This window comes from Beta vulgaris, chromosome 5, assembly GCF_026745355.1.
Source record: "Beta vulgaris subsp. vulgaris cultivar EL10 chromosome 5, EL10.2, whole genome shotgun sequence".
NCBI lineage: Eukaryota > Viridiplantae > Streptophyta > Magnoliopsida > Caryophyllales > Amaranthaceae > Beta > Beta vulgaris.
Window position 1 is genome coordinate 22874440 of NC_079206.1, and position 25144 is coordinate 22899583.

Below are 25144 nucleotides of genomic sequence, written 5' to 3' on the forward strand. Positions count from 1 at the left end.
TATATTGTCAAAAAGAACCTTCTCAAATAGAGGTAAAACACTAACGAAAACAAGAGATCAAAAATGAACTCCACGAGAATTATGCAAGCTAATTACATATGCCCGAATTATGTAAACTCTCAAAACAGCTATCAAGTTGAGTAGTGTCGTGCGTGTAGTAATGAGTACTCTTGTGTATTTCTCGCAAGTGGATCTATTAAATATGTATCCAACTTGTTATTATATTGTGAAGAGAATGAGAGTGGGAATGGCCTTAATGTCAGCAAAGAGATGCCCCACCAAAGTTTGTAAGAAGCTTGATATACTAGTGTCGCAGGAGCTCAACTCATTTTGCGTTAATGCCAGAATTAAGAGAGAAAGGATATGTGTCGTGCTCTACTGAGTGAGTATTACAATAAAGCTATATAGAATGGAGATTTAACATAATCACTAATAACCTAAGTTCTTTATATTATAACTTGTAACTGACTATTACCACTCCACCACTATAACTTAGTACCTTTTCTGCTTTGATGTGGGATGCGTGGCACTGGTCGAAATTTGGCACTTTTTGAAGCTATTACCCTTGATGTTGTGCGTATTGTTGCGGGTTTTCTCACTCTAGTATTTGATTACGGTAAGTATGCAGATAGTGTGTTTGGTCACAACATCCCTTTCCTAACTTGTTCTCCCTCTTCTTGGGTCCCTCCTCACAATTTTGTGAAAGTTAATTTTGATGCTCACATGTATGCTGACGGTGGAGTTGGTTAGTGGTGATCCATGATTGGTGTGGAAATGTGTTGGCTACTGGCGCAAGAATATGGAATAGCCGGTGGTTGGTTGACATGACCGGGGCAAGAGCTGTTCTCTACGGCCTTCATATGGCCAAGAACCTGAACTACTCTCATATGATTATGGAGGGTGATGCTATCAATATTTGCAATTCCATTTACAAGACTATTGTTGGGGCTGCCACTACTTTTCTTATTTTTGATGAAATTATTTTGTTGAAGAGCTCTTTTAATGCTTTGAATGGTGTCATGATAGAACGTTGGGTAATTGTATCGTCCACTCAGTAGCTTGTTGGGAGGTTGTAGCAAACTTTGAAGTTTGTCTACTGAACTCTGTTAGGGATTAGTTTATTTTGACGTGGCGGCCAATGAAATGGTTAAGTTGTGTTAGTTGAGCATCATGAAGTGGCAGCGTATTAATGGTTGCTCAAAGAAGGCAAGGATTGTTGACGTTGTGCGATTTGAAGGCCTCTATTTCTTAGGGAGATACGCGTAGCGTTAAGGAGAAGGTGGGACTAGATTCAACTGCCAAAGTGAGATATTCTTGGTAAATCCCAAAAAAGTAATATCTTGGCCAATGAAGAACGAGGAAGAAAACGGCTACACCACAATGTTATTATTTTAATATAAATAGAGTTCATTAGCTACTTTGTAAAATCATCTCTGACTATTCTCTCTACTTTCTCTCTAGCTTAAACACTTGTATATCTCTGCAAACTCGAGCAATTTAGTGAATTGACAAGATAGCAACTTAGTGTATGTCCGCCAAACTTGTTGTGTGTTCTTATTTACGTTCCGCAACTTTGTTTTCTACAAGTTAATTGTCAACACACTCCCCAAGCAAATTAGCCTTAGTGTGAAATTTGCCCTAAACAATTTAGCGCCCACCGTGGGGCTGATAATTAAAAAGCAATCCTAATCCTCAATCAATCTGTCACATAACATGTCTAGAATCAATGCAACTGAGTCACCTGCAACTCCCAATTCGCCCATTGAGGTGTCAGGGGAAGAAGTCATGGACCGTATCATGGAGGCAATTAATAACGGGAAAAAGTCTCTCAGAGAGGAGATTGTCATACAATTCGAGAAAAAGACCGATGAACTCTGATCACAAATGTTGTCCAATGCATCCATCGCGTCGAACTCTCGAAAGCAACGTCAAAGCGACATTTCCAGGATAGCCAAACAACTTGGCAATGGGTCCTGGACCCGACCCGACCCGCTAGGACCCCGCCCACTTATAAGGGTTTGAGTCCAGAAATTTTAGACTCCATGGGCGCGAGTCGGGTCTGGGTCCTGAAGAATATGGGTTGGGTCTGGGTCTAGGTCCAGGTCCACATATTCTAGACCCAAACCCATTTACATATTAGAAATTTTTTTTCACCCAAACTCTAAGGTTTGATGAGTTGTGATTTTGTAAACTCGTTAATATTGTAACTCCATCTAAGACTTGTAACTTTGTAAGTTGTAACATTTTAAGATTTTGAGTTAATTTTTAAAATTTTGTTTAGATAATGCTTTAACCATGGATGCAAGACTTATATATATTAGGTTGAAAATTTTTAATTACATATATTCAAAAATGTGATGACAACTTAAAACTAAGGACTCATTTATGATCCAGTTAGGACCCGTGGACCAGCTAGACCAAGCGGATCTGAGTTTGGATCTGAAAAATCTAGACCCAATGGAGCTGGACAGATCTGAGTCTGTAAAAAAAAATAAACGGGTCTAGGTCCAGGTGGACCTAATCCAAACCCGCCTCATTGCCATCCCTGCTCAAAGCAAATTAGCCTTACTGTGAAATTCACCCTAAACAAACTCTTTCCCCCTAAGTTTTATAACTTTGATGGAGCTATAATTTACATTAATATTACTTTTTTTCTTTAAAAAAAACTACAACTGACAAGAACTCTTTTACAAACTCTCCCGGGTTTATTAGAAATTGCATGGCCTTGGCGAGAAATATTAATTGAGCAGTGAGACTGCATCATTTGCCATAATAATAATTTTCATTGCTTCTGTTAGTAAATTATTAACAATGAACTGAACATTTTTTAATATCTAGAGGCATTGTGTGGATCACATCTCTATTCAGCATGTCCTGATAATTTGTCTTTCATCTGATCCTTTTACCCATTTCATAAACTAGGAAGAATTCCGTAGTTTTTAATAGCTAGATTGCCAAGTGATACGAGCTAAATGACTAAATCTGTTCAATAAGAACACTAGATTCACCTTATATATATATAAAAAAAAAAAAAAACATTAGATTCACTGTCAATCTTGAGTTCTTGTCATTACATATATATTTTGCAAATTTCATCAAAGACAAGGGAACAGTTCAGTCAAAATTACATATTACGCCATCGTAGCTGGATTCTCAATTATTCCATGTTGCCCTATACATGAGCACAACCATTCCAGGTGATAATTTGCTCTGGAAAACGATCACATCGCGTTGAGCAACAAGCGAACGACAACTCGCAGGTGACCAAAATCTGATTTGTTATCAGGTTTCTCATAGGAGACTTTATTGTGATAGCAATAAACATCTAAAACAAACGCAACACTGGCATGATGGTTGAAAGGGCTAGACTTGTGGTAACTTGGTTGGAAGCTCAGCAGGGACATCGGAACTCCCCTATAAGAAATATGCATGTTAGGATTTGAGTAATTGTATCTCCAATGATTGATGCATATTTAAGTAAGGAACTCGGTGCCAATTTAGCAAGTAGTAACAAATGGGTGGTAATGAAAATGAATATATAGGTTAAGTTGTTAGAAAGTCTTGCTTCAATGTCCACAGTAATGTTTGTCCATTCTCAAAAGCTTATTATCTTCATAAAGTTCATACCATCCATTACCACTTGTAATATGGTATCAAGTGGTCAGTGAAATCTATGAAGAAAACCACATGTTTGCAGATACAGTTTCATTACCATGGGAATTGAGTCATCGGCATGACACTATATAACCGGCTACCAAATGAGGTTGTCTTCCATAAGAAAAACAAGGCCTACTACCATGCCCTCCTACATAGCTTTTCTATTTGTCAAGCATATACATCTTGAAAAACGGACCACTCACCTCCGAGTAACTCTTTCCTTTTGCTGCCGAAAGAATCTTTTCTTTTTTTCATGGGAAAACCTTGAGAAAAATACTGTTTCCTGATTAATACTGTTGCTCTCTTATATACAGTCAAACCTTTCACTTTTAAAGTCTTGCTCCAAGTTATTTTACTCGGTATTTTTCTTCTACAGTACCTTTTACACAGTGACTCTTAAGGGTCGTGTCTCTTCTACCTAATTTTGCGTTTAATGATTCTTACAAAAATAGGATTGGGTGCCAGACCCACATATAACACTTCTGTTTGATAAGAAAGGATTGTTAGTAGGCATATAAATCAGCAACACTTTAATCAATGTACCTGTAAATACTTTGTCAACACTGTTGTAGTACTGAAATTAAAACCTTGAATTGCTTCTCCATTACTACGAGACGCATGAAGCTGCTTCCTTACTTGGCTTGCCAGTGACTGCATTAACACAGAAAGACAATAATCAAATATATTTTTACGAAGATGAGGAAAGAGAGGAGCAAACGATTTGAACTCTAAGAAACCAAAGGTCCCAAACAATGGATAGAAAGATCACAAAAAGCTTACTTCTGAAACTTGTCGAAACAAAGGCATCATTAAATACTTTCTTACACAATTGATTTACCTTTCCGAGTTCAACTCCCCACTGGTCAAAAGAATTGATACCCCAAATGAAACCTTCGACAGCAATCCTATGTTCATAGATAGCCAACAACTACAAGAAAAACAACTACATAATGAGATCAAGTGGATAAATCCATGGACGGACAGATCACAAAATAATTGTTCACCCCTAGACCCTAAGTTTGTTTTACATTGTGAATCTTGAAAGAAGTAGGGAAATCAAACCTGTCCAACATTATATGCAGTCAGAGATGGAAGTAGAAGACTTATAGAAGGACGGTTTCCACTGAAAGTCTGTACAAAAAATGCTGATTATTCATTGAATAAGGTATAGGCACTACCTCAACAGATTACAGAGACATGTTTGAGAAAAGTCACCTTGTGCGGGACAAGATCTGGAGATACATTCTCCTTCTGCAACTCTTCTTGAGTCTAAAGAAGAAAGGAAATTTCCAGAATTGAGCAAATGCGACAAAGAAAATTGTGAGAGCGGGCATAGAAGAAAGTATGTAATATCAAGTATCAACTATATATTGTGTGACAAATAAAACAATACCATGATATAAAATTCTAAAATAACTATGGATGACTTAACTACATCCATGATAGCTAAAAATGATTCCAAGGAGAACCCTTGAATGATGAAAATGAATAACTGGGGTAAAATTCCGAGAGCAGAAACTAGAATTGGATAAGAAGCTATGGGAAGTTTGAGCAAGTGAAGCATCAAATTGCCAACATAAAATGCAAACCTACCTTTCCATAAGCTAGGGCATCTGGCTGCGCAAAAAAGTTGGACATGAGCTCATCGTGATTACTCACTACTTCACCTGCAAAATTCAACTTTCCGTCAATGAAGATGAAAGTCACAGCATAATTTTACATTCAACCGCTAAGTGTGGTGAAAAGCTCAATGAAAGTTATTTTAATTGAGTACCTTTAAGATACACAGGTTGCTGACTTTTTGCAATTCCAATAAAATCACAGGGGATAACACGTCCCTGAAGAAAAAATCACAAGTGTTAGAGACATAGCTTACATTACATGGTATGGTACTCAGAGGCTTGTCTATAAGCCCTATCTTCCACAAACAAATCGTTAAAAGGAGCAAATATTAAGAGCAAGAATATATTCAGTAATGAAAGCAGAGCACATAATGAAAGCAGAGCACAGAATGAAAGCAGAGCAGATTAAGAGAGTACTCATTAAAGGAGGAAGATGTTGATGAACATCTAAATAAAATATGTCTATATAAGGAAGGGGAACCAAAAAAATAAGACAAAGTTAGAGATGGGACCAAATTACCAAATAGGTTATCTGAAATCACCACTCTTTTCCATATGGCTACCTAAAAAATTTCTGATGCCAAAAGATTAATTTATAAGGCTCTTGTCGGTAACCTTGTTTTTGTAACTGAGGCTGTCATAAGGGACATGTGGCACAAACCTCCAACCCCCTATTTTCCCTTCTTTCATGAAATAGAAGTTTAAATATTTTTGGGGTAACACAAAATCAAATATGTGCAGTATATATAGGGATGGAGGGAGGATGATAGCTGCACTGCTACTTTCTTCATTCTTCATGAACAGAACACGCAATGTTCCTAAAAGCTTTTCATCCAATACTTTTGCATTAACGGCACCTGACTCTCACGTCGTCAAATCACTTTCATACATGCAATTAAGGCTAGACATAAGTTAGAAAACAAAACCATTCGAGGACTTTCTTTCTGCTTTATTGTGATTAGTGAGTACTAGCAACCCAGAGAAGATAGCAATACGATCACCATAATTTGAAATAGAGAAGGATATGTTATGAGATCCAATTATGGTCAATAGCTTGATGATAATACAGATAACTGAGAGCTACATTCTAAAACCAAATAAGAATTTCTAATTTCCGAATTCGATCTTCCCAATAGTAGATAGAGAGAATCGAACAACCCAGGGCTCCACATAAAGTAACACATTCTCCGGGCTGACATGAAAAGATGAGTTTTTTTTTTTTTTATCCCTTCTCAATTTTCTAGCTTATATATTAGTTTACTTGCTCCAAAGATTAACAGTGAGACTCCGGAGGTATACTTTTTCCAAACATAATAGGCCTAAAAATTTTACAAGTCAATCATGTCATGCACATGGTCAATTAAACATGAAAGCATCTTCAGAAGACAATCTTCATAGCTTTGGCAGGAATATTAAGATATCAACACCCAAAACCAGAAAATTTTGCTCAAATTTTCAAATATAGAAGCCTTAAGCTGCTGCTAGTTTATGTGGTTGGATACAAGATGGCAGTATGGGAGGGGAAACCAACTTTTGCTACCCACGAGATGAAAAATACATTTCTGCATTAAGGAAACCCATATTATACATTACTAACAGCATCACGATTACCTCGGAAAGCAAAGGCACGTAATTTTAAATAAATAAATAAAACAAAATAAAAACTACAATTTCTGAGAACATCAACAGGAAAAGTACAATTGAAGTAGAGAACATGCTAACTCGTATTAGATAAAAGCATAATGAAAAACCAAACCTTGTTGCCAAAAAAAGAAAAACCAAACCTTAATTTCAATTATAAAAAAATAAAGAGAAAATGCTATAAAAAATATAATTTTGACCTGATGTATTAGCTGATAAAAGCTGTGTTGCCCATTTGTCCCAGGTTCGCCAAAGTCGATTTCACCAGCCTCAAAAGGAAGCACCACACCATCAATTGAGACACCTTTTCCATTACTTTCCATGCTAACCTAGAATCAATTCGACTCAAGAGAGTAAATAGAAGTGCAGAATTTGCATCTCAAGGAGAGATAGATACTAACATACTTCCTCCGGTTCTAAATGCATGAAATATATTCCACCCTACACATAATCCAATGCAATACTTTATTCCTTATATCTTTAATTATGTATAAGTAAAAATTATAAATAAGTTAATATTATGATTAAGATCACACTTAACTATATTTTTTCTTATACGTTTGCGAGAGAACATGGGATAAGGTTGGTAGATGAATAATGGTTACTATACAAATTGTGCATGCATTTAGAAACAGAGCAAGTGTTAGATAAATTCATTGCTACAAAATAGATAGAAGTAATATAGCCTACCTGTTGGATATGAGGAGCAAATTTTTCCAGTGCTTGACAATATGGTAATATGGCCTATATGATTTGGAGTATCGAATATTATCAGCCCAGTTTCCATGTTAGGAACAGTTACGAGAATGTCCAGTTCAGAAACCCAATAACAAATTATTGTACTTCCTGTAGCCAGTGAATACTTACTCTTGCTGGATGTCCAAGAAATGAAACATTCCAAATGCTTAACAAACCTAAAAGCACCTGAAGAACATAATGATAACAATAGCATCAAACATAATATTAAATAGCTATTAGCTACAAAAGAATACAGCTCTGGAACTTAGATGCATGAATCATTATCCAGACATGAAGAGCCATGTGAAGAGCAGTAAAACTCCTACAGTAGCATATCCCAAGGGCAAAATGTAGTGATATACAACGTATAAAGAAGAGAACAATAGATCAAACCCTTTCAGAACATACAAATGACATGTTGCATCAGAGCACTATAATGGTATTTGTATAACAGGCAATAGCATATCCATTGGGCAGAGAGGAATTGTACCGGTAAGTTTTTCTCAAAGGGTGCTGAGTAGAAATGTTGATCAATGCTTGACGCTCCTTTTAGAAAGCTAATCCCAAATATCAGAAGGCATTAGCTACTTTGATGTATATGCAAATGAATATTATAAGAAAACATGAGCAAAGTAACATACTTCTCAACAATAGGAAATCCGTACTGAAGAGACAATGGCAAAACTCCAACTGCACTACACACTGAAAGAAAGAATTCATCATTAGATATCTTGGATAGATAACAAAATCTTTCATGAAATTTCTTGTACACTTACCACTATATCTGCCTCCAACCCAATCCCAAAACGCAAAAGCATTATTAGGATCAATGCCAAACTGTTCAACAAGCTGCACCAGAGAAAAGATCATATCTTATTGAGAAGTTGAAATCAGAACAGTGGTTCTAGAAACACTACATTCTTATTCATTCATTAATGAAAATTTCCTTGGCTGCAGACTATGTAGCCATAAGATTGTTCAAATTATCCCGACTCTTACCCCTCACTAGCCCTCATCCAACAAACTACTCAAATTATGATACTTTTTTTTGCCCATTCACATTTTACATATACATGGTGTCCGTCCAGCTCCTAGACTACCTATCTTCCATTCTTCCCACGTATTATGGCTACCTCCCACACCGGAAACTCTATTTCTAGAATGGTGCTGGCTTTAGCCTGCATGCTCTGACCAATTCCTAACAGAAACGGGCCTTCTTACAAACCTGGGATAACCCATTCAAGATTACTTCTAGTGAAGCTAGCTAGCTCTCGAGTCTTGAATGGACTAATTTGCATTACAACAAAAAGAAAGTTCACGAGGTTGCAGAGGGATGAATTAGGTCTCCAGTAGTTCAATACTTCAATGTGTTTGAAGGATATATCCACCGAAAGTAGACTTATCTTCTGCTATGTTTAAATTACATTCAATAATTTCTCAATTCTCAGTTCCTTGTGCCGTGAAAAGGGACTCTTATACAGGACCATGAAGGGGAACTCTACTTCCTCTTGTTGCTTACAATTTTCGCAGTCCCTTTTCCATTTTTTCTCTCAAATACAAGACTAACATAGACCTCAAAATTCTTTCTAATTAAGACTCATTCTTCATTTGTAGACGGCAGATATGGGCAACTGGCAAGTGAATGGACTCAAATTCCAACAGTTGGGAGTGGAAGATCCAATCAGAGAAAAAAGAAATCTGATCGAAGTATCATATGCTGTATTGCTGTCCGTAAACTATTGCAAGACAACAACAAAAATATGGTACATTAGAACTTAAGAACACTATATTGAAAAAGTTGATATCACCTTGAGATTAGTGCTAACAGCTACCATATGCTTTGCAACTGCTGCAGGCCTGCAATATCAGATAACCATGCATGTATCAGACCACATAGAAAACCCTAAAAGTACAAGTTCAACGTATAAATAATACATTTTGCAGTATATATAGCAATGCTCCCCAGTCCCCATAATCACTAACAGCCCACTACATCAACAATTTTAGAAAAGATACAGATTGGTAATATTTCAAAGAATGTATATAGAGTTGGATGCATGTTCCAGGACACCACAAAGAGCAATGCTCTTAGCCTTCTATAAATTATCTTATTATATATGCATACTGCATAGTTACCTATATAGCAAAGTAGCAAACTGGGTACAAATTTATTCACAAACTTAAAGTTCAAGCATCTACTAACCCAAGGGAAGAGGAAATCCATTCTCTCAGTGTCCGAGCATTCAACATGGTTTCAGCAGTTGTGAAAGTCTTTGATACGACAACAACTACACCAAATGAAAAATTAGAATATCAAGACATAAAATTGCCAATATAAAGCCAAGAAATGCATGAAGTCAATATACTTGCCAAGTGTGGTCTCAGGGTTCAATCCAGTAATATTTCTTGCAACATCAACTGGATCAACATTTGCCAGACTGCAGCAGAAGCAATTTAACGAGTATATTAGACCCCACAACAGCACACGTTTTATTCTAGTCTGGTGAGAATATTGGACCTTAATATATACTAGTAATGACAGCTTAAAATTCACTCCATACATCTTCTGAATATATGTTATTAATCTGGGTAAAGTTTTCCATTTTCCATCACCATTAGCCTCTGCCTATAGATTTGCTCAAGAACTCAGAAGTGACCAAACTAGCTATGTGCACATTACGAAGGACCTATCCTTATTAAAATATAAGATATTGTGTCCATTCTTATCTGTGACAGTCCACTTTTCTACAACTGAAGATCTCACATGCAGCAATTATCCATCTTGAGACATCAATTAAATGTGCAACATCAACAGGCTTTAGAAGTGACAGTAAGCCCTAATTACTTGGATATTGACCATAATTCACATACCAATATATATATTGGCTGATATTTCAAATATAAGTCCACAATATAACCGTCATTTCAAGAAGCTGTTGAATCTTAATCTCAGTAAAGATCAGGGCCATCTCAGAGGGTGTACAAAGTGACCTACAAAACTCAAACCCTCATCTTAGAGGGCCAAAAAATCTGATGTTCATTGTTTATTTTAATTAAATTGTCCCACCAAACATTACGTGTTTGATTTTGGAAGAAAAAAATTTAATATGACAGCTTCATCAAATAGAATCATTTGTTTTATCTTTTATGTTTAGATCCCATTTTTATAATTAGCAGAAAGCCCACTATGTTCAAGACAACTTCTTTACCAGGATTCCAAAAACTTTAGATGGCTGTAAGAGCATATATTTACATAATATAATTATACCAGTATAGTGTATACTACACATAAACTTATACACATATGTATACATGTACATATGAACTCATATATGTACATAATTGTATGTCCAAAATATGCTTTGCTTCGAATTCTTACTAAAATAGCAGTACAAGCACATAGATGAGCATACTTACAAGCGTAGTTGACGTCCTCTTGCACATTCAGCAGCCTCAAGTTCTATGCTTATCTCAAATTGGAAAAAAAAGAAACATGAGAATTTAATTTGGGTGACAAGCAAGCATTTAGTTTAGTATTGGGGGGAGCTTGCGTATTCCAACCTGTTTGAAGAGCTGTGTGCACAAAGAGAGGTCCTAAGAAACTCCCTCCAATGCCAATTGCAACAACATGTGTCAATGGTTTCCCAGTGACTCCTACCTGAAAAACAGAATCATAAATCCAACACAGAAAGCCAAGGGCTTTATAGAGGAAAAAGAGAGTGTAGTTACCCAAGAACCATTTCGAACTTTCTCAGAAAATTCCCGAATTTTGTCGAGAACTTGCCACACATCAGGGACCACATTTTTCCCATCACTGTTTATTACTGCATCTCTTGGTGCACGAAGAGCAACATGAAGAACAGACCTATTCTCGGTGCTATTGATCTGATGACATTTATATATGAAAATGATTGAATTAGAAGGGGAATTCTGCTACTTTGCTATGCATAAAAGAGAAATTCTTTTCAAAGGAATTAGATGCATCTATCTCTTTGCAAAGACCTACGAATTATCTCATAAGTCAAAAAAGAATTAAGTACATGATCATCTAAACTTACATGCTCTCCATTGAACATTCGACTAATCTTATCTTTGAGATGGGCAGCCTACAGAACACAGGAAAAAAGAATCAGATATATATGTGAAATTTTATTATACTCAGTGAAGTTTTTTTTACCCAACAATTTTTTTTTCTAACCCACCTCTGCCAGCTGATACAATCTATTCATGGTGTCAAGAGTTGCATTTTGCCGGGAGTAATCCAATAGCAAACCATCAAATTCACTTCACAAAATGTAACAACAAGAATAAAAATTAGAAGTGGGTTATGTTATGTAATCATTTACAAAAAGGAAATTACCATCATTCTCATAACTTCACACACTTATAGAGGATGAAATTTAGGGGAACAGTAAACATACACCATCATGGACTTGCATCGTTCAGCATCACTCATCAAATCACGAAGATGGGTCTTCTTGATTTCCTCAACATTCATCTATGAATGATTCAAAGTTATAAAAAATCTATTAAATTTGTAATTTTTAAGAAGATTTTAATCAGGTAGAAAAGTGTATAAATAGTTACCTTCAAGTTTTGCCAAGCATCTGTGTCACATATAAGCGTAGATGGTGCCATGTTTTACAATTAATCTACATATTACAAAAATTAGATCACATATTTTCCAATATAGAAGCTACCCAAATGAGAAAAACCTTTAATAATATACTATATATAAATCTAACACATATAATTCTGGGTTAAAGAACAAAAACAATCAGACACATAAAATGAGGGAGAAAGATAGCACTTACAATTACTGGAAGTGGGAAATATTTGAGGTTTTTGGGTTAAGGAGAGAGAGAGATGATGGTGAGAACTGAGGAGTGAGGAAGATGAAGAATTACAGATGGTTGTTCAACGCATGACACAGGCCTTTAAAAGGCTAATACGTGGATTTCTATCAAATGATGTGCGCTTGTCTGCTTAGTGCTGAGTTAATGATGTGATTGCTTTCATACAAACAAAAAGGTTTCTCTACATAGACAAATTACCTACAGTCAACTCGCTAATCTTCAACCCCTTGTATATTAACAACTCGTTTGGTTATAGTTTGGAATTTAATTTTCATAGAAAGTCTTATTTTATGTTAAGTAAATTTTCTTACTTTATTTTTTAGAAAGTGACTTTGAATATTTGGTTAAACAAAAGAATTTGTAATTGACATAGTAATTTCTAATCATCAAAAGAGGGCTGGTGATTAATTTCTTACATATAGGAACTTCCATTTCCTTGGAAATTAGATTGCCCATGAATTCCCTATTTTCTGCATAGCAAACAACTACCCTATTTTGTACTTCCTAAGAAATCCAAATTCCAAGAAATTTGAAGTGAACCAAACGACCTCTAATACTAGTTGTTGACTCGGGTAATGCTTGGGGGTCTTTTCTTTATATTTTCCATTAAATTTTATTAGAGATGATCAAAGCCCCGCTCGAAAAAATGCTAGGGGCTTCGTCGGATATTTTACGGGTTCGGGTCTGGCTATAACAATCCTCTCTAAATAGTACTCCCTCCGTCCCATAATATAAGTCCTGTTTCCTTATAAGGTGTCCCAAATTATAAGTCCTATTTCTATTTTCAATTAATAATTATGCCCAAAATACCCTCATGAAAGTAATTTTATTCTCAAAATGCCCTCATAATTTCAGCTTCCAATGTACTATAATTAATGACAAATTGGAATCTTCTACCCTATTAAACTCCTCTACACATTAAACCATGCAACATTAATGTTCAGTTTTTATTTTTTGTTACAAAGATATAATAATGTAAGTGTTTCCCAATAAAAATAAATAGTTTTATCCAAAATAAAACAAGATTCCACTTTACCTTAATTCCCGCGTAAAAATAGAATCAGGACTTATATTATGGGACGGAGGGAGTAGCTTATTAGGACTAATTATAATTAATTAAAGAGCTAATTTGCTAATTAGAGATGTTGCTAGTGCGATTTTCAAGCCACCCTATCCTTGCAATGTTAGGAAATCTGAAAGTATCTAAGTATGGTTATGAAAACAAACTAAATTATTTAATTATTACATCATACTCTAAGTATTTAGATATCCGAGTTCAAAATATAAGTTACGAAACATAATTGATATTATACAACAAGCACATCGCAGCAGAAATTCACATAACACGAACATTTCCAGACTAATTGACCTTCAAATTACTCCTTCAAAATAGTTGAATCTGCCCCCACCAGAACAGGTTTAAAAGAACAAAACAGTCAGTTTACACTACTGGTACACAAGTCCTACCAATTCTAAAGTAATAAGGTGGTTTAAAATAGATTTTACTATAATATAACAACATATTCGATGTCTCAAATACTTTCTTGTTTTTTAATCACAAAGTTACCTTCACCCTTTAAATAACGAAAAAAAATAACAATAAAATCATGATTTATCGAGTAATCTTCAATAAAACTATCCATGACTAACGATTATACCCTTCTTAACAATTACTTAAACATTTTCCATACATATCTCAAAATATTTTTAACTCCGGGAAGGAACACGAATGGAGGGCATAACCATATTTTCAGACTTTTGAGGAACGTCTCCGTACCTTTTTTATTTCCTGTTTGCAAGACTTCTAGGTCATGACCCTATTAACGGAGGAACCCGCTCCGGAGCAATACCCCTCTCTAAACGCTTAGAGAGCAAACCCGCTCTATGAGTGTTGTTCATCACTGCTTACATAGGTACTTCCCTTCTAAAACTAAACTTTAATACTTAAAAGAAACTTATGCTAAAGTATATAAAAACCTTATACTCAAATACTTAATAGTATAAACTTTTAAATCCAACTTAACTTATCAAAACAAGTTTCGTAAAACAATCTTGCTATGTCAAGTTCCACTATTATTGGATAAGTGACTTAACAATAAGGTTTCGAAAGGAAGTTAGAAAGCAACTAAGCGAAAGGATAGCGATTTTTATGATTTTCGGTTTTGTGTTAAAGGACAGTGATTTTTATGATTTTCGGTTTTGTGTTAAAGGATAGCGATTTTTATGCAATAACTTGTAACTCTTGTGTTTAGCCAAAGTTTTGGTTTACAACTTAGTATATGAATAGGAAAATAGGTGTTCATCACTCAAAAGCATTTAAGGAACCAAAGGAACAAGGGTTTGTTGACTTAGAAAGCAACTAAGTGAAAATCGGGTTTTAAGTGCTCTTTACTTCTCAAACAAAGGGTGCACATGACATATGATGGGGAAAATGAAACCATGTTTTATCTAATAATCAAGATATGAAATTTCCAAGAATATATCATGAAAGACCAGCAACAATTGAGACATCTAATCAAGGTAGCATCAAGGTTCGATCAGTTTTAGAGGAACTTGATATGCAACAACCTATATTTCGGAAATCATGATCAAAATTCGCATGCAATACTTGAAATAAATATGGTCGAACGTTACACAATTTCCACATAGCAAATGATACACAAACAAGCTAAGAAAGTAAGGTTTGAAGGGTGGTCCTTATGTACCTTAATCTGGTATTTATGAATCAAATATTCCTTAATCACTTCAAAAATCCTCATAAATAATTAATTACAGCTTAAATAATAATCCGGTATTTAAGAAAGTGGTTAAGGAATATTTGATATCAACGTAACAATTACAGCTTAAATAATAATCATTAGCCTAATAATCTTGGATTATTGATTTAATCCTATCTTAAGAAATCAGGCTATTACACTGGCTCGGCCCAAATTTTTTTGGTTTAGGACGGGATTTGGGCAAGCCAAAAATGACTTTTAGTCTAAATTTTGGCTCGACTTGATTTTGGCATGAAAAGCTCGCTATTTTTTGCCCGAAAAAGTGGGATTTGGGCAACAAAATCGTCCAAAAATTTGACGGCCGATTTTTAGTTGTGGCGGCCCAGCCCGTATTTTGATCACCTCTACATTTTAGTTATTAAAGATAGTTAGTGTTGTTCTTTTTTGGCTTTTATATTTAAGGAATGTAACCAATTTATGAGAGTATTTTTTTAGAGGAATTTATGATACTATGTTGTTTAGGGGTGTTATTAATTAGCTACTTGGTTAGCTAGAAAAGCGATACGTGAGTCAACCCGTGATAATTGGTGTACATGCAAAATTGTCATAGTTTTTTTTTTCTAAATAGAACCATAGGAAGAGCTACAAACGAAGCTATTGTCATGAGCTTTAGCTAATTATCCATGTTAATTAGAGTTTTTTGGATACTACTCTTGTGCAAACTGACAAATTGTCTGCCAATACTATTCCTCATTCCTCTAAAAAGAGCTGTTGTCAATCTCTCATAACATAAATATCCTCACTTGCAGATTGAATCATAACCAATATTCTATTAACATGTTGATTCATCTAATCCTAATTTTTAAATTGTTGATTAGTCTGATATAACTTCTCCTATAAAATGTTGCTTCATTTTATTATCTATCCTTTCTTTTCCCGCTAAAATTCATATACATAATTGTAATACTTCAAAAATTTTAAACTTGTTTAATTAAATGATAATCATAATTTGTGGTTAAATTTCTGCTTTATTTGTAATGCTTGCTCTAAATTCAAGTTATGATATAAGTACTTTAAATAAACTAATTACATGAAATAGTAAGTTGGAAATGAGAATGTTGGAAGAGGTATGTGTGTAAAGTTTGGTTTAGTAAAATAAAAGGAAATAAGGAATAAAATAATATTTGAAAGTCAATATTGTTGACTTTCTCTCATCTCTCTCCTTCCTCCTATACTAACATATTAAAAGGCGTACCTAAGTAAAGAATTATGTCACGTAGCGCTATCCCTTATAGTATTTACTTTATGTAACCACGCATATAATAAAAAAAATAGAATATGTATCTTATAAGATTTGATCCCATGACCTCAACCTTATACATTAAAGTCTTAACCACCAAACCAAGTAATGTTATATCTATAAAGTAAAATGTTAATAAATAAATATTATAATTACCCGAAGCATAATCCAGGCCTAAAAACTAGTTTTGTCTTTTAACACCGAACAACTTCATAATACAACCTAATTATTTAAGCTCTTCAGTTAATGGAATCTCATCCAAAAACCAGCAAAATGACCATGGTTCATAAAATTTTCTAGAAGGCCATCCATGGTTTTTATGAAACCTATCATCCAAAATCGTGGATTTTGAGCTTTTAGACGCTCCAACAGTGGCTATAAATAGCCATGTTCATGACTTCATCACCACTCACTCAAGTCCCTTTATTACTAGTTTTCCTCATTCACTAATTCGCCGACAATCTCCCTAATTGCATTGGAAAACGTAGCCCAAACAACTCTTCTCAAGCCCCTGTTTTGCATTATCTCTCTCCTCTATATTTGGGCTAGCCGCCCCACGGCAACACTACCCTTGCTGCTGAGAGGGCACCGCTCCCACATCACACCTCCACCTATCGAGCCACTAGCTCTCACGTCCCAACCAAGAATATCTTGGCCTAGTGGTTAAGATTGAGGTGTTGTGAACAATAGATTACAGGTTCGAATTCCCCTCCCCTTATTTGTACTTTGTACCGCTTTCATGGCTCATATGAATCAAAAAAACTAGCTCTCACGTCCCAGCCACCCCCTCACTCTTGCCCGCAGCGCCTTTTTCATCTTTCTCATGTTTCACCCTCTATGTCCTATGCTACGGTCTTGTTATGCACGTCGAAATCCTACCAAAGCTCTGTTGATGCTATGAGAAGTGTGATTTATATATATTTTTATAAATGATTTGATATGTCCTTATACAATGACTTTACCAGAAAGTACTGAAAAGATACGGAATATAATAAATGTAAGTGAAAGATGGTTCATGATAATATTATGTTATCTGGGTCATGCACGTGTCATTCTGTTATATGGAGGTGATGCTACCTTCTCATAGGGGATAATGTCCTTGATAGTTTTGCCTTCTATTACTCTTGGTATCGTATATATGCCACTTTCTGATAGGGATGAATATCCTCGGTGGCTTTGTCTTCTGTTACTATTGGCAATATATAACACCTTCTAACGTGGGATTGAATGTCCTTGTTGGCTTTGCCTTCTGTTACTATTGACATTATATGTCACTGTAACACTCCCAAATTACTCGCTTTTAAATAAATAATTTAGTAAATAATATTTGAGTAATTTAGGAGTATTACCGTCACGTGACTAACACGCTTTCGGCAACCAACTACTAACTAACAAATAACTTGCAGCGGAAGACTCTAACCAAAGATAATAATACTTCTTTATTAATAAAAGTAAATACTATCTCAAAACTCAATATAAATGAAACACTCTAATCTAGGTGAAGATCCCCTTCCTAGTATGCACATCCAAAATTCACCTGCAAATCTGCTTATCAAAAAGGTAAACAGGGCAAAGCCAAATAGGAAAAAGGAATTACGCGTCAGTATAAAATTGAGTACGAAATGTACTAGATAAGTAACACGTTTGTTAGTTCGTAACAATTTTCATTTCGAAAACTCCATCACCAATAATTAAGAATAACTCTTTAAAATAAATATTTCAAACACTTAATAATAATTCAAGAATAAAATTTTAAAAATAAACACTTGAAAAATAATTCAAGAATAACATTTTAAGAACAAACTCTTTCCAAACACTTGAAAAAATAATTCAAGCAAGAATAACCTTTTAAGAACAAACTCTTTCCAAACAACTTGGATGATGAAAACAATTCCTCTTCTTATCTCCCCTTCTATTTTGCTAAGTGTGCACACCCCCAAGCTAGTCATCCCATCACGGAGCTATATCAAGGGGTAACTATAATTGCCAACAAGTGGACTTTGAATCTCTTGATATTAATCAAGCGGAAATAATAATAATATGACTTGTAAGTCATGAATAAACCTCCTTTCCTCATAAACAACTTTTTGAACATTCAAAGTTCATAAAAACCAATCAACCTTTCCTTGTAAAAATAATTTAATTTTCCAAAAAGGATAACAAAACTTCTATATATAAAATGATTGATAAAATCATTCCTTCTTTTCACTTTCAAGAGTGAATAATAAAATATTATAACCATTTCAACCAAATTTCTAAACCAATTCAACCATTAAATCAATAAACAACTTATCACATAAAATCAATTCAAAAGATCTAGCTACATAACGTACCTTGATCTTGCACAAAAAGTATACTAGTATCTTCACTTATTCTTATACTTGAGCTTTCTCATACCAACCAATAAGTAATTTACCACATGAACTTAATCATGAATTTAAACATGAATGACCTATCCTGAGCATAATATTTTTGGGTAAGAAATATGAAAATATTTTTCTTAAACCAAAGAAATTTGAAACTTGAATAAGAAATATAAAACTAGAATAGATAGGAAGAGAAAGAAGAACTTTGAAGTAAAAGAGTATGGATTCTTCAAATATTTTGTGTGGAAAAGATGGCTTAAGGTATGGAGTATTTATAGGAGTAGAATAGGTAGTACTTAATTTCAAAAATTAAATAGTTTGTAACCTTCACCATAAATTATGAGATTAAACCAAGATTTGTAACCTCCATCATAAATTTGGAAGTTATAGAAAAACAAAACTCCCTCCAATCCCCATAAATCCCGTAGGAATATATGGCCCATAAAAAAAATTATTTTTTTTTTTTTTGGGTTTTCTGAAATTTTTTGACTAGGATTTAATATCAAAAGTTTAACAAATCCAATTTTGTGGCCATATTCCCGCCAAAATAATTAAAAAACACTGAAAATACTAAAATACCCTTTGCTTTAAATATTTATTTTAGAAAATAAATATAAAATAAATATTTAATTATTTAAATAAATACTAAAAATATGGGGTATTACAGTCACCTTCTAATGAGGGTGAATGTCCTCGGTGGCGCTGCTTTCTATTACGATAATCTACAACATTATATGTCGCCTTATGATACAAGACTTATGGCCTGTTCTCTTCGGCATAAAACAGCTGAACTGAACTTAACTTATTGGAGCTGAACTGAACTGAACTGAACTGAATTGAATTGAATTGAATTGAATTGAATTAAATTAAATTGAATTAAACTGAATGTAATAAATATATAAATAATATGAATATTAAATAATAATTATAATAATGAAAATAATAATAATAGTATTTTGGATATTTTTAAATGATAGTTATAAATAAATAATATTAATAATCATAAATTAATAATAATAATAATAATTAATGATAATAATGATAATTAATTAATAATTATTTTATATTATTTGTATTAATATATTAATACTTGATGATGATATATAATAAAAATAATATTTAAGAAGTAAATTAATATTACTATTTTAATAATTAGATATAATAATATAAAAATATTTAGTAATAAAAATAATGATTGGGTTGGACCGCGAAAATTACATCATAAACCGTCTTGACGCGATTTGATTGGTTTATGGGCTAAAAAAAGTGGGTTTATTTGTGCTTTGACCTAAACCATGTTCTTCTTAATAATAATAGTAATAATAATGAGTAAAGCTATAATAAACAAAATAATATATAGAAACAATAATAATAATAATAATAATAATAATAATAATAATAATAATAATAATAATAATAATAATAATAATAATAATAATAATAATAATAACACTTAATAGTAATGATATATATTTAAATAATAATAATAGTAATAATGATAATAATAATGATAATAATAATAATAATAGTAATTAGTAAAATAAATTATACCAACATAATAATAGTATTTAACAAAATAGTTATAAAAGAATGGAGCTGAACTGAACTGAACTGAACTGATCCGAACTGATCTGATTGGAGCTGAACTGAACTGAACTGAACTGAACTTGTTGGAGCTGAACTGACTGAACTGAACTTAAAATAAGCTGGGGAGAACAAGCTCTTATGTCCTTCGTGGATATGCCTTATGTTGCACACACCAAGTAACCAAAGAAATATTTATGATATTGAAGTTAATAAAAGATGATAACATGATCTATAATAATATGTATGATTTGAATTATATGTTTATGAAATGGTTTGACTATATTCTCTCCTCTCTGTTTGCAAACAAAATGAATTGAAATGAATTTACGATGTCAGGGTAGCGTATTACTGAGTCTTGACTCGTGACATTTTTTTTTCTGTTTTAATGGGTAGAACAATTACAAGAGCGCCATTATAAAGGATTATGTTAAATTGACTCTATATAATTTGAGATATATAGGATATTCAGAATTATGGGTAACAACTATTATTTTAGGATGAACAATTATGCATTTACGAGATTGTTTTAGGCTATTATTTTATTAGTAGACTCATAACCCACATGCTTAAGTTTAGTTTCCACTACCAATAAGGTTATGGATTTTTGGTGCGTTAGAAAACTAGTGAGAATATGAGATACTAACGTAGCTAATAAGCTAACTTTATATAAATTCTACAATTGTTGATCATAAGAGATTAGAGTTACTATGAAATATGAAACAGAAAACTAAAAAATTATACAAAGATGTCGGTATTCGGGATACCAACTTAATTAAATACAATTAACCTATTACCATCCCGCTCCTCGCCTCTTTTCTCGGGTTGGATACTAGGCCCATAAAGGGTAATTTCATATTTATTACATGATTTTCTTGTTACCGATTGTAACACCCGAAAATTAATAACCTCATTTAAACACATGTACTTATAATTGGTAGCGTAAACTAGAAAATTAAACATGTGGGTTATGGGCCCACTAATATAATAATTAGCTTAAATAGTCTTAGAGACTATAATTCTTAAAACTCACCAATATTAGCTATAATAATAATATAATCTTCCTAGCCCATAAGATATAAAATACAGACAACAGCATTGATACACGAGATCCATCCTGAACTCTCTCTCTTGCAGTGCTTCTAGCTTGAGCTTACGAACCCTTACTATTAGTGCCATACTAGATTCTTTAACACTCATTAGCAAAATCCGTTTTACCAACGATCTTTCAACTGTCTGACCATACCTAAAACATAAAAGCAAAACGTTATGAGCCGAGGCTCAGTAACAAACTACCCTAGCAACGTAAACTCATTTCAACTCATTTTATTTACAAAACAGGGGAAAGAATAATTCAAACATTTACGAAAACAAAATTCATTCAATTCACTTTAATAGTCCATGATTCCATTTCATCAGTTTTTACTCTGGTTGATGTACATCAGTCAGTGCTGGGACGTCTCCCAGTATGTGTATGCACCACTGTGCAAGGGCCTTGGCCCCGGGCATTGCCCTACACCAGTAAACAGTAGTGGGCCAGTGCCCCAGTAAACAGTATCGGGCCAGTGCCCCAGTAAACAGTACGGTACGTGCACGACCTTCAGTCAGTCAGTAGGTACAACCAACCAGTTCTTTCACTTTACTTTATCATGTTACATTCTTTTATTTTAACAGTGATCAGTGTAATACAGTAACTTCCATTAATATTTCATAAACAATATCATTTCAGTGATCAGTATGCTTCTGTAACTCAGTATCTTTCATCAATTATAAATCTCAGGATACGTAATCAAAACATGTAATAATTTCCCGCAACTCAAAAACACATGTTCATAAATCATCATTCGTAGCATATTAAAAAACGCATTTCAAAGGAATTGCGGGTACCAGCAGTAGTGTTACCTTGATTGCAGAATAATAATAATAATCCTCTTCTTATGTCCTTGATATCGTCCTTACTGAGCTCCAAGGAACGAGTTCTTTTAAGTTTCAAAACAGTATTTTTATAAGTTAGAAATTCATAGAACATTAATATAAGTGCTCCTTAAGTATAATTCATAGTTTATACTATTGCTTAAATAAGTTATAGAGTCTAACTTATTTAACAATTACGTAATATGTTGAAGTTATAATAGCTTATCCAAAAATCTTTATACTTAGTTCTATAGATATTATTTAGAAATCATGTTAAAAAATATTACTCATATTTTATTCCCGTTAAATAGTGACAATTATATAAGTGAGCCAGTTATAAAATTATAAGTGTTATAACTTTTAAACTAATTTAGGAGTATATATTAAAACATGTTATAACTTAAATAATTTAAAGTTTGACTATCTATGTTTTGTAGGACTAACCGTAAATAGTATTTGCTAAACTTAGCTAACCTATAATTTATAAGTGACTTAACTTAGTTATAAGCTTGCATCATTAACACTGTTATTACTTAGCCATAAGGATTTAATAAATTTGAAAATTAATATACAAAGTCAATGTTCAATAAAACCAAAGTAAAACTCACCCAAATAAAACAACACACACGCAGGGGAGAACGAGAGTCTTCGACGTCGGGACAGGAGGACCGGCGAGTGGGCAGCGTTCGAGGCGCCGAAGGGCGACAAGAGGCCGGCGAGTAGGGAGGCGAGTGATGATGGGTGGTGGTACAGTGGTGTCGCGTAGAGGAGAGAGAAAGATAGGCGTGCAGGGGGATTCGAGGAAAATGCGAGTAGGGAGGGGAGATGGTGGGTGCTGGTGGCGCGGCTGAGCGACGGCGTTCCGCGGCGGAGGAAAAGTCGGCAGGTGGGAGGCAGAAAAGGCGAGAGATGATGGGTCGTGGTGTGGTGGTGTGTGCGGCTCACGAAGACGAGAGAGATTGAGGCGGGTGTGGGGGGGACGATAGGAAAGAGGCGTGGCGTGGGGGTGGTGTCGCTGCCACTGGGCGGCAGCCTTGCGTGGTGTTGTAGGCTCACCGGTGCTGGTAGAAAGGTGGGGCTATGGTTGTTGTATGGTGGTTGTAATGGTGGCCGAAAACAGAGGAGGGAAAAGATTGAATTTTTGTTTTCAAATTCTTCCCATTGATTGTATTTTTCTGTATTTTGTTGTTGATTTTGTGATTGAGAAACTCAACCATTCTTCCCTATTTATAGAGGAATCCCCATCTCAGTAGATGAATTTCAGAATTTTAAATTACCAAAACCATTCAAGAAAACAAGTGGCTAAATTCAGGGGTTTTGAGAAAACCAGTGGATTAAGGGTGGTTGAGAGGGTGAAAACTCAATTAAATTTACTGAGATAGTTTTTTGACTTTGTTAAGAAATCTCCATTCTTTCCTTCCACGTATGGAGGAGGAAGAAGATGGAGTTATTGCTTTTCTTTTCATTTGTGTTTTAATTTTCTGATTTTTGGAGAAGAATAGTGTTAGGCCTTTTTGTTTTGTTTGGGCTTCAAAAGGTTTGGGCATTGGGCATTGGGCATTGGGTCCATCAGAATTTTGCTAACCTTAAGTCTTACATTATTTACAAGATTGATGCTAGGACTTAGAATTTTAATTTATGAACTTTGTTATCCTAAAATTATTAAACAACATATCTTAGAAATTAACTTAGAAATTTTTATTTACTAAAATTAGTTCACTATTAGTTTAATCATTAAGATTAGTTATTAATTAATTAAGAGTAAAACTTGGGGTATTACACCGATGGCCATGTCAAAGAAGTCGAGTCAACATGTTGGACCTTTTTGAATACCTTTTAGGGCCTATTTGGTAAACATCATTTCATTAGATATGATAGAATTATCCCAATTCAATTGTGATACTCAATGGAATTTGATCAGTTCGAATACAATTTCAATCCAAGTAAAAAACACATGGTATAAATCACACCCCACTCCCCCTACCATTTCAACTTCTATCCCATTCTATGTCATCTTTCCTCTAAGTTCCCCTCTATTCCTTCTGTTCCCCATCCCCCCCTCCGTCGACGACCCCACCCCCAGCCCGAATTGAAAATTAATTTTCATGTTTCTCAAACAAGTTTGAGGAATTGAATTTCAAACGAATTTGAAGAATTGAAATTGTAATTCAAATGCATTAGTCAATTTCTAGAATTGAAATACTGAAATTGAAATAAAATTGGATTTCCAAATGCTATCTGATGTTATTACAATTAGGTTCTTTAATCATATCAATGTAGTTTGTAGCTCTAAATTATAGAATATTAGGATATGAAGCTTCCAAATATATTAATCATACTCTTTTTTTAAAGATCAAAATATTATCTTGTCTTTAATTCTTATTTTTATTTCATACTTCCTCCTTTTATTTTCTTAATTGCACCATTTCATTCCTATCACTATTCACCGGCCAATATGTTTAAGTTATCTCCCATCATTATATAAGAAAAAGAAAAGTCAAGTGGGGCCTTTTTAGATTCGTCTCAATGTAAATATTTCAAATATCAATTTTTTATACTTTTTTTTACTTATACACAATTAGAGATATTGAAGTTCAAAGAAATGGCTACACAAACGTGAAAAAAAAGAAGAAATGGTGCAATTAAAAATAATATAGGAAGTACTCCCTTTGCTTTTTTATCGTTCTCACTTAGAATATTGACACTATTCATACTTAGAGTGAATTTTTTTTTTCAATTTTTAAGAAAA

General features: G+C 33.9%; 1 protein-coding gene across 1 annotated transcript; it reads right to left on the bottom strand.

The window, feature by feature from the left end:
- Nucleotides 1–3027: 3027 nt before the first annotated feature.
- Nucleotides 3028–12632, bottom strand: LOC104893126 (glucose-6-phosphate isomerase, cytosolic). Its single transcript, XM_010679206.4, has 24 exons — nucleotides 12473–12632; nucleotides 12246–12310; nucleotides 12080–12156; nucleotides 11861–11942; nucleotides 11717–11764; nucleotides 11388–11543; nucleotides 11220–11316; nucleotides 11076–11118; nucleotides 10029–10096; nucleotides 9862–9946; nucleotides 9467–9515; nucleotides 8435–8507; nucleotides 8300–8360; nucleotides 8149–8215; nucleotides 7788–7844; nucleotides 7611–7664; nucleotides 7121–7249; nucleotides 5432–5495; nucleotides 5251–5324; nucleotides 4873–4926; nucleotides 4720–4788; nucleotides 4496–4585; nucleotides 4201–4308; nucleotides 3028–3414 (listed from the first exon to the last, which is right to left on the bottom strand). Exons 2-24 carry the CDS (start codon nucleotides 12294–12296, stop codon nucleotides 3364–3366), a joined length of 1707 nt encoding a protein of 568 aa, XP_010677508.1. The 5' UTR covers nucleotides 12297–12310; nucleotides 12473–12632; the 3' UTR covers nucleotides 3028–3363.
- Between the last annotated feature and the right edge of the window lie 12512 nt (nucleotides 12633–25144).

What these genes read in the sequence shown, in the direction of transcription:
- LOC104893126 (XM_010679206.4), bottom strand. Translation starts at nt 12,296, where the DNA reads ATGGCACCATCTACGCTTATATGTGACACAGATGCTTGGCAAAACTTG. An exon ending in ATGCTTGGCAAAACTTGAAG is followed by an intron (nt 12,157 to 12,245) that starts GTAACTATTTAT and finishes AATCATTCATAG; the next exon opens with ATGAATGTTGAGGAAATCAA. An exon ending in AGAGGACGTCAACTACGCTT is followed by an intron (nt 10,097 to 11,075) that starts GTAAGTATGCTC and finishes CTTCTGCTGCAG; the next exon opens with TCTGGCAAATGTTGATCCAG.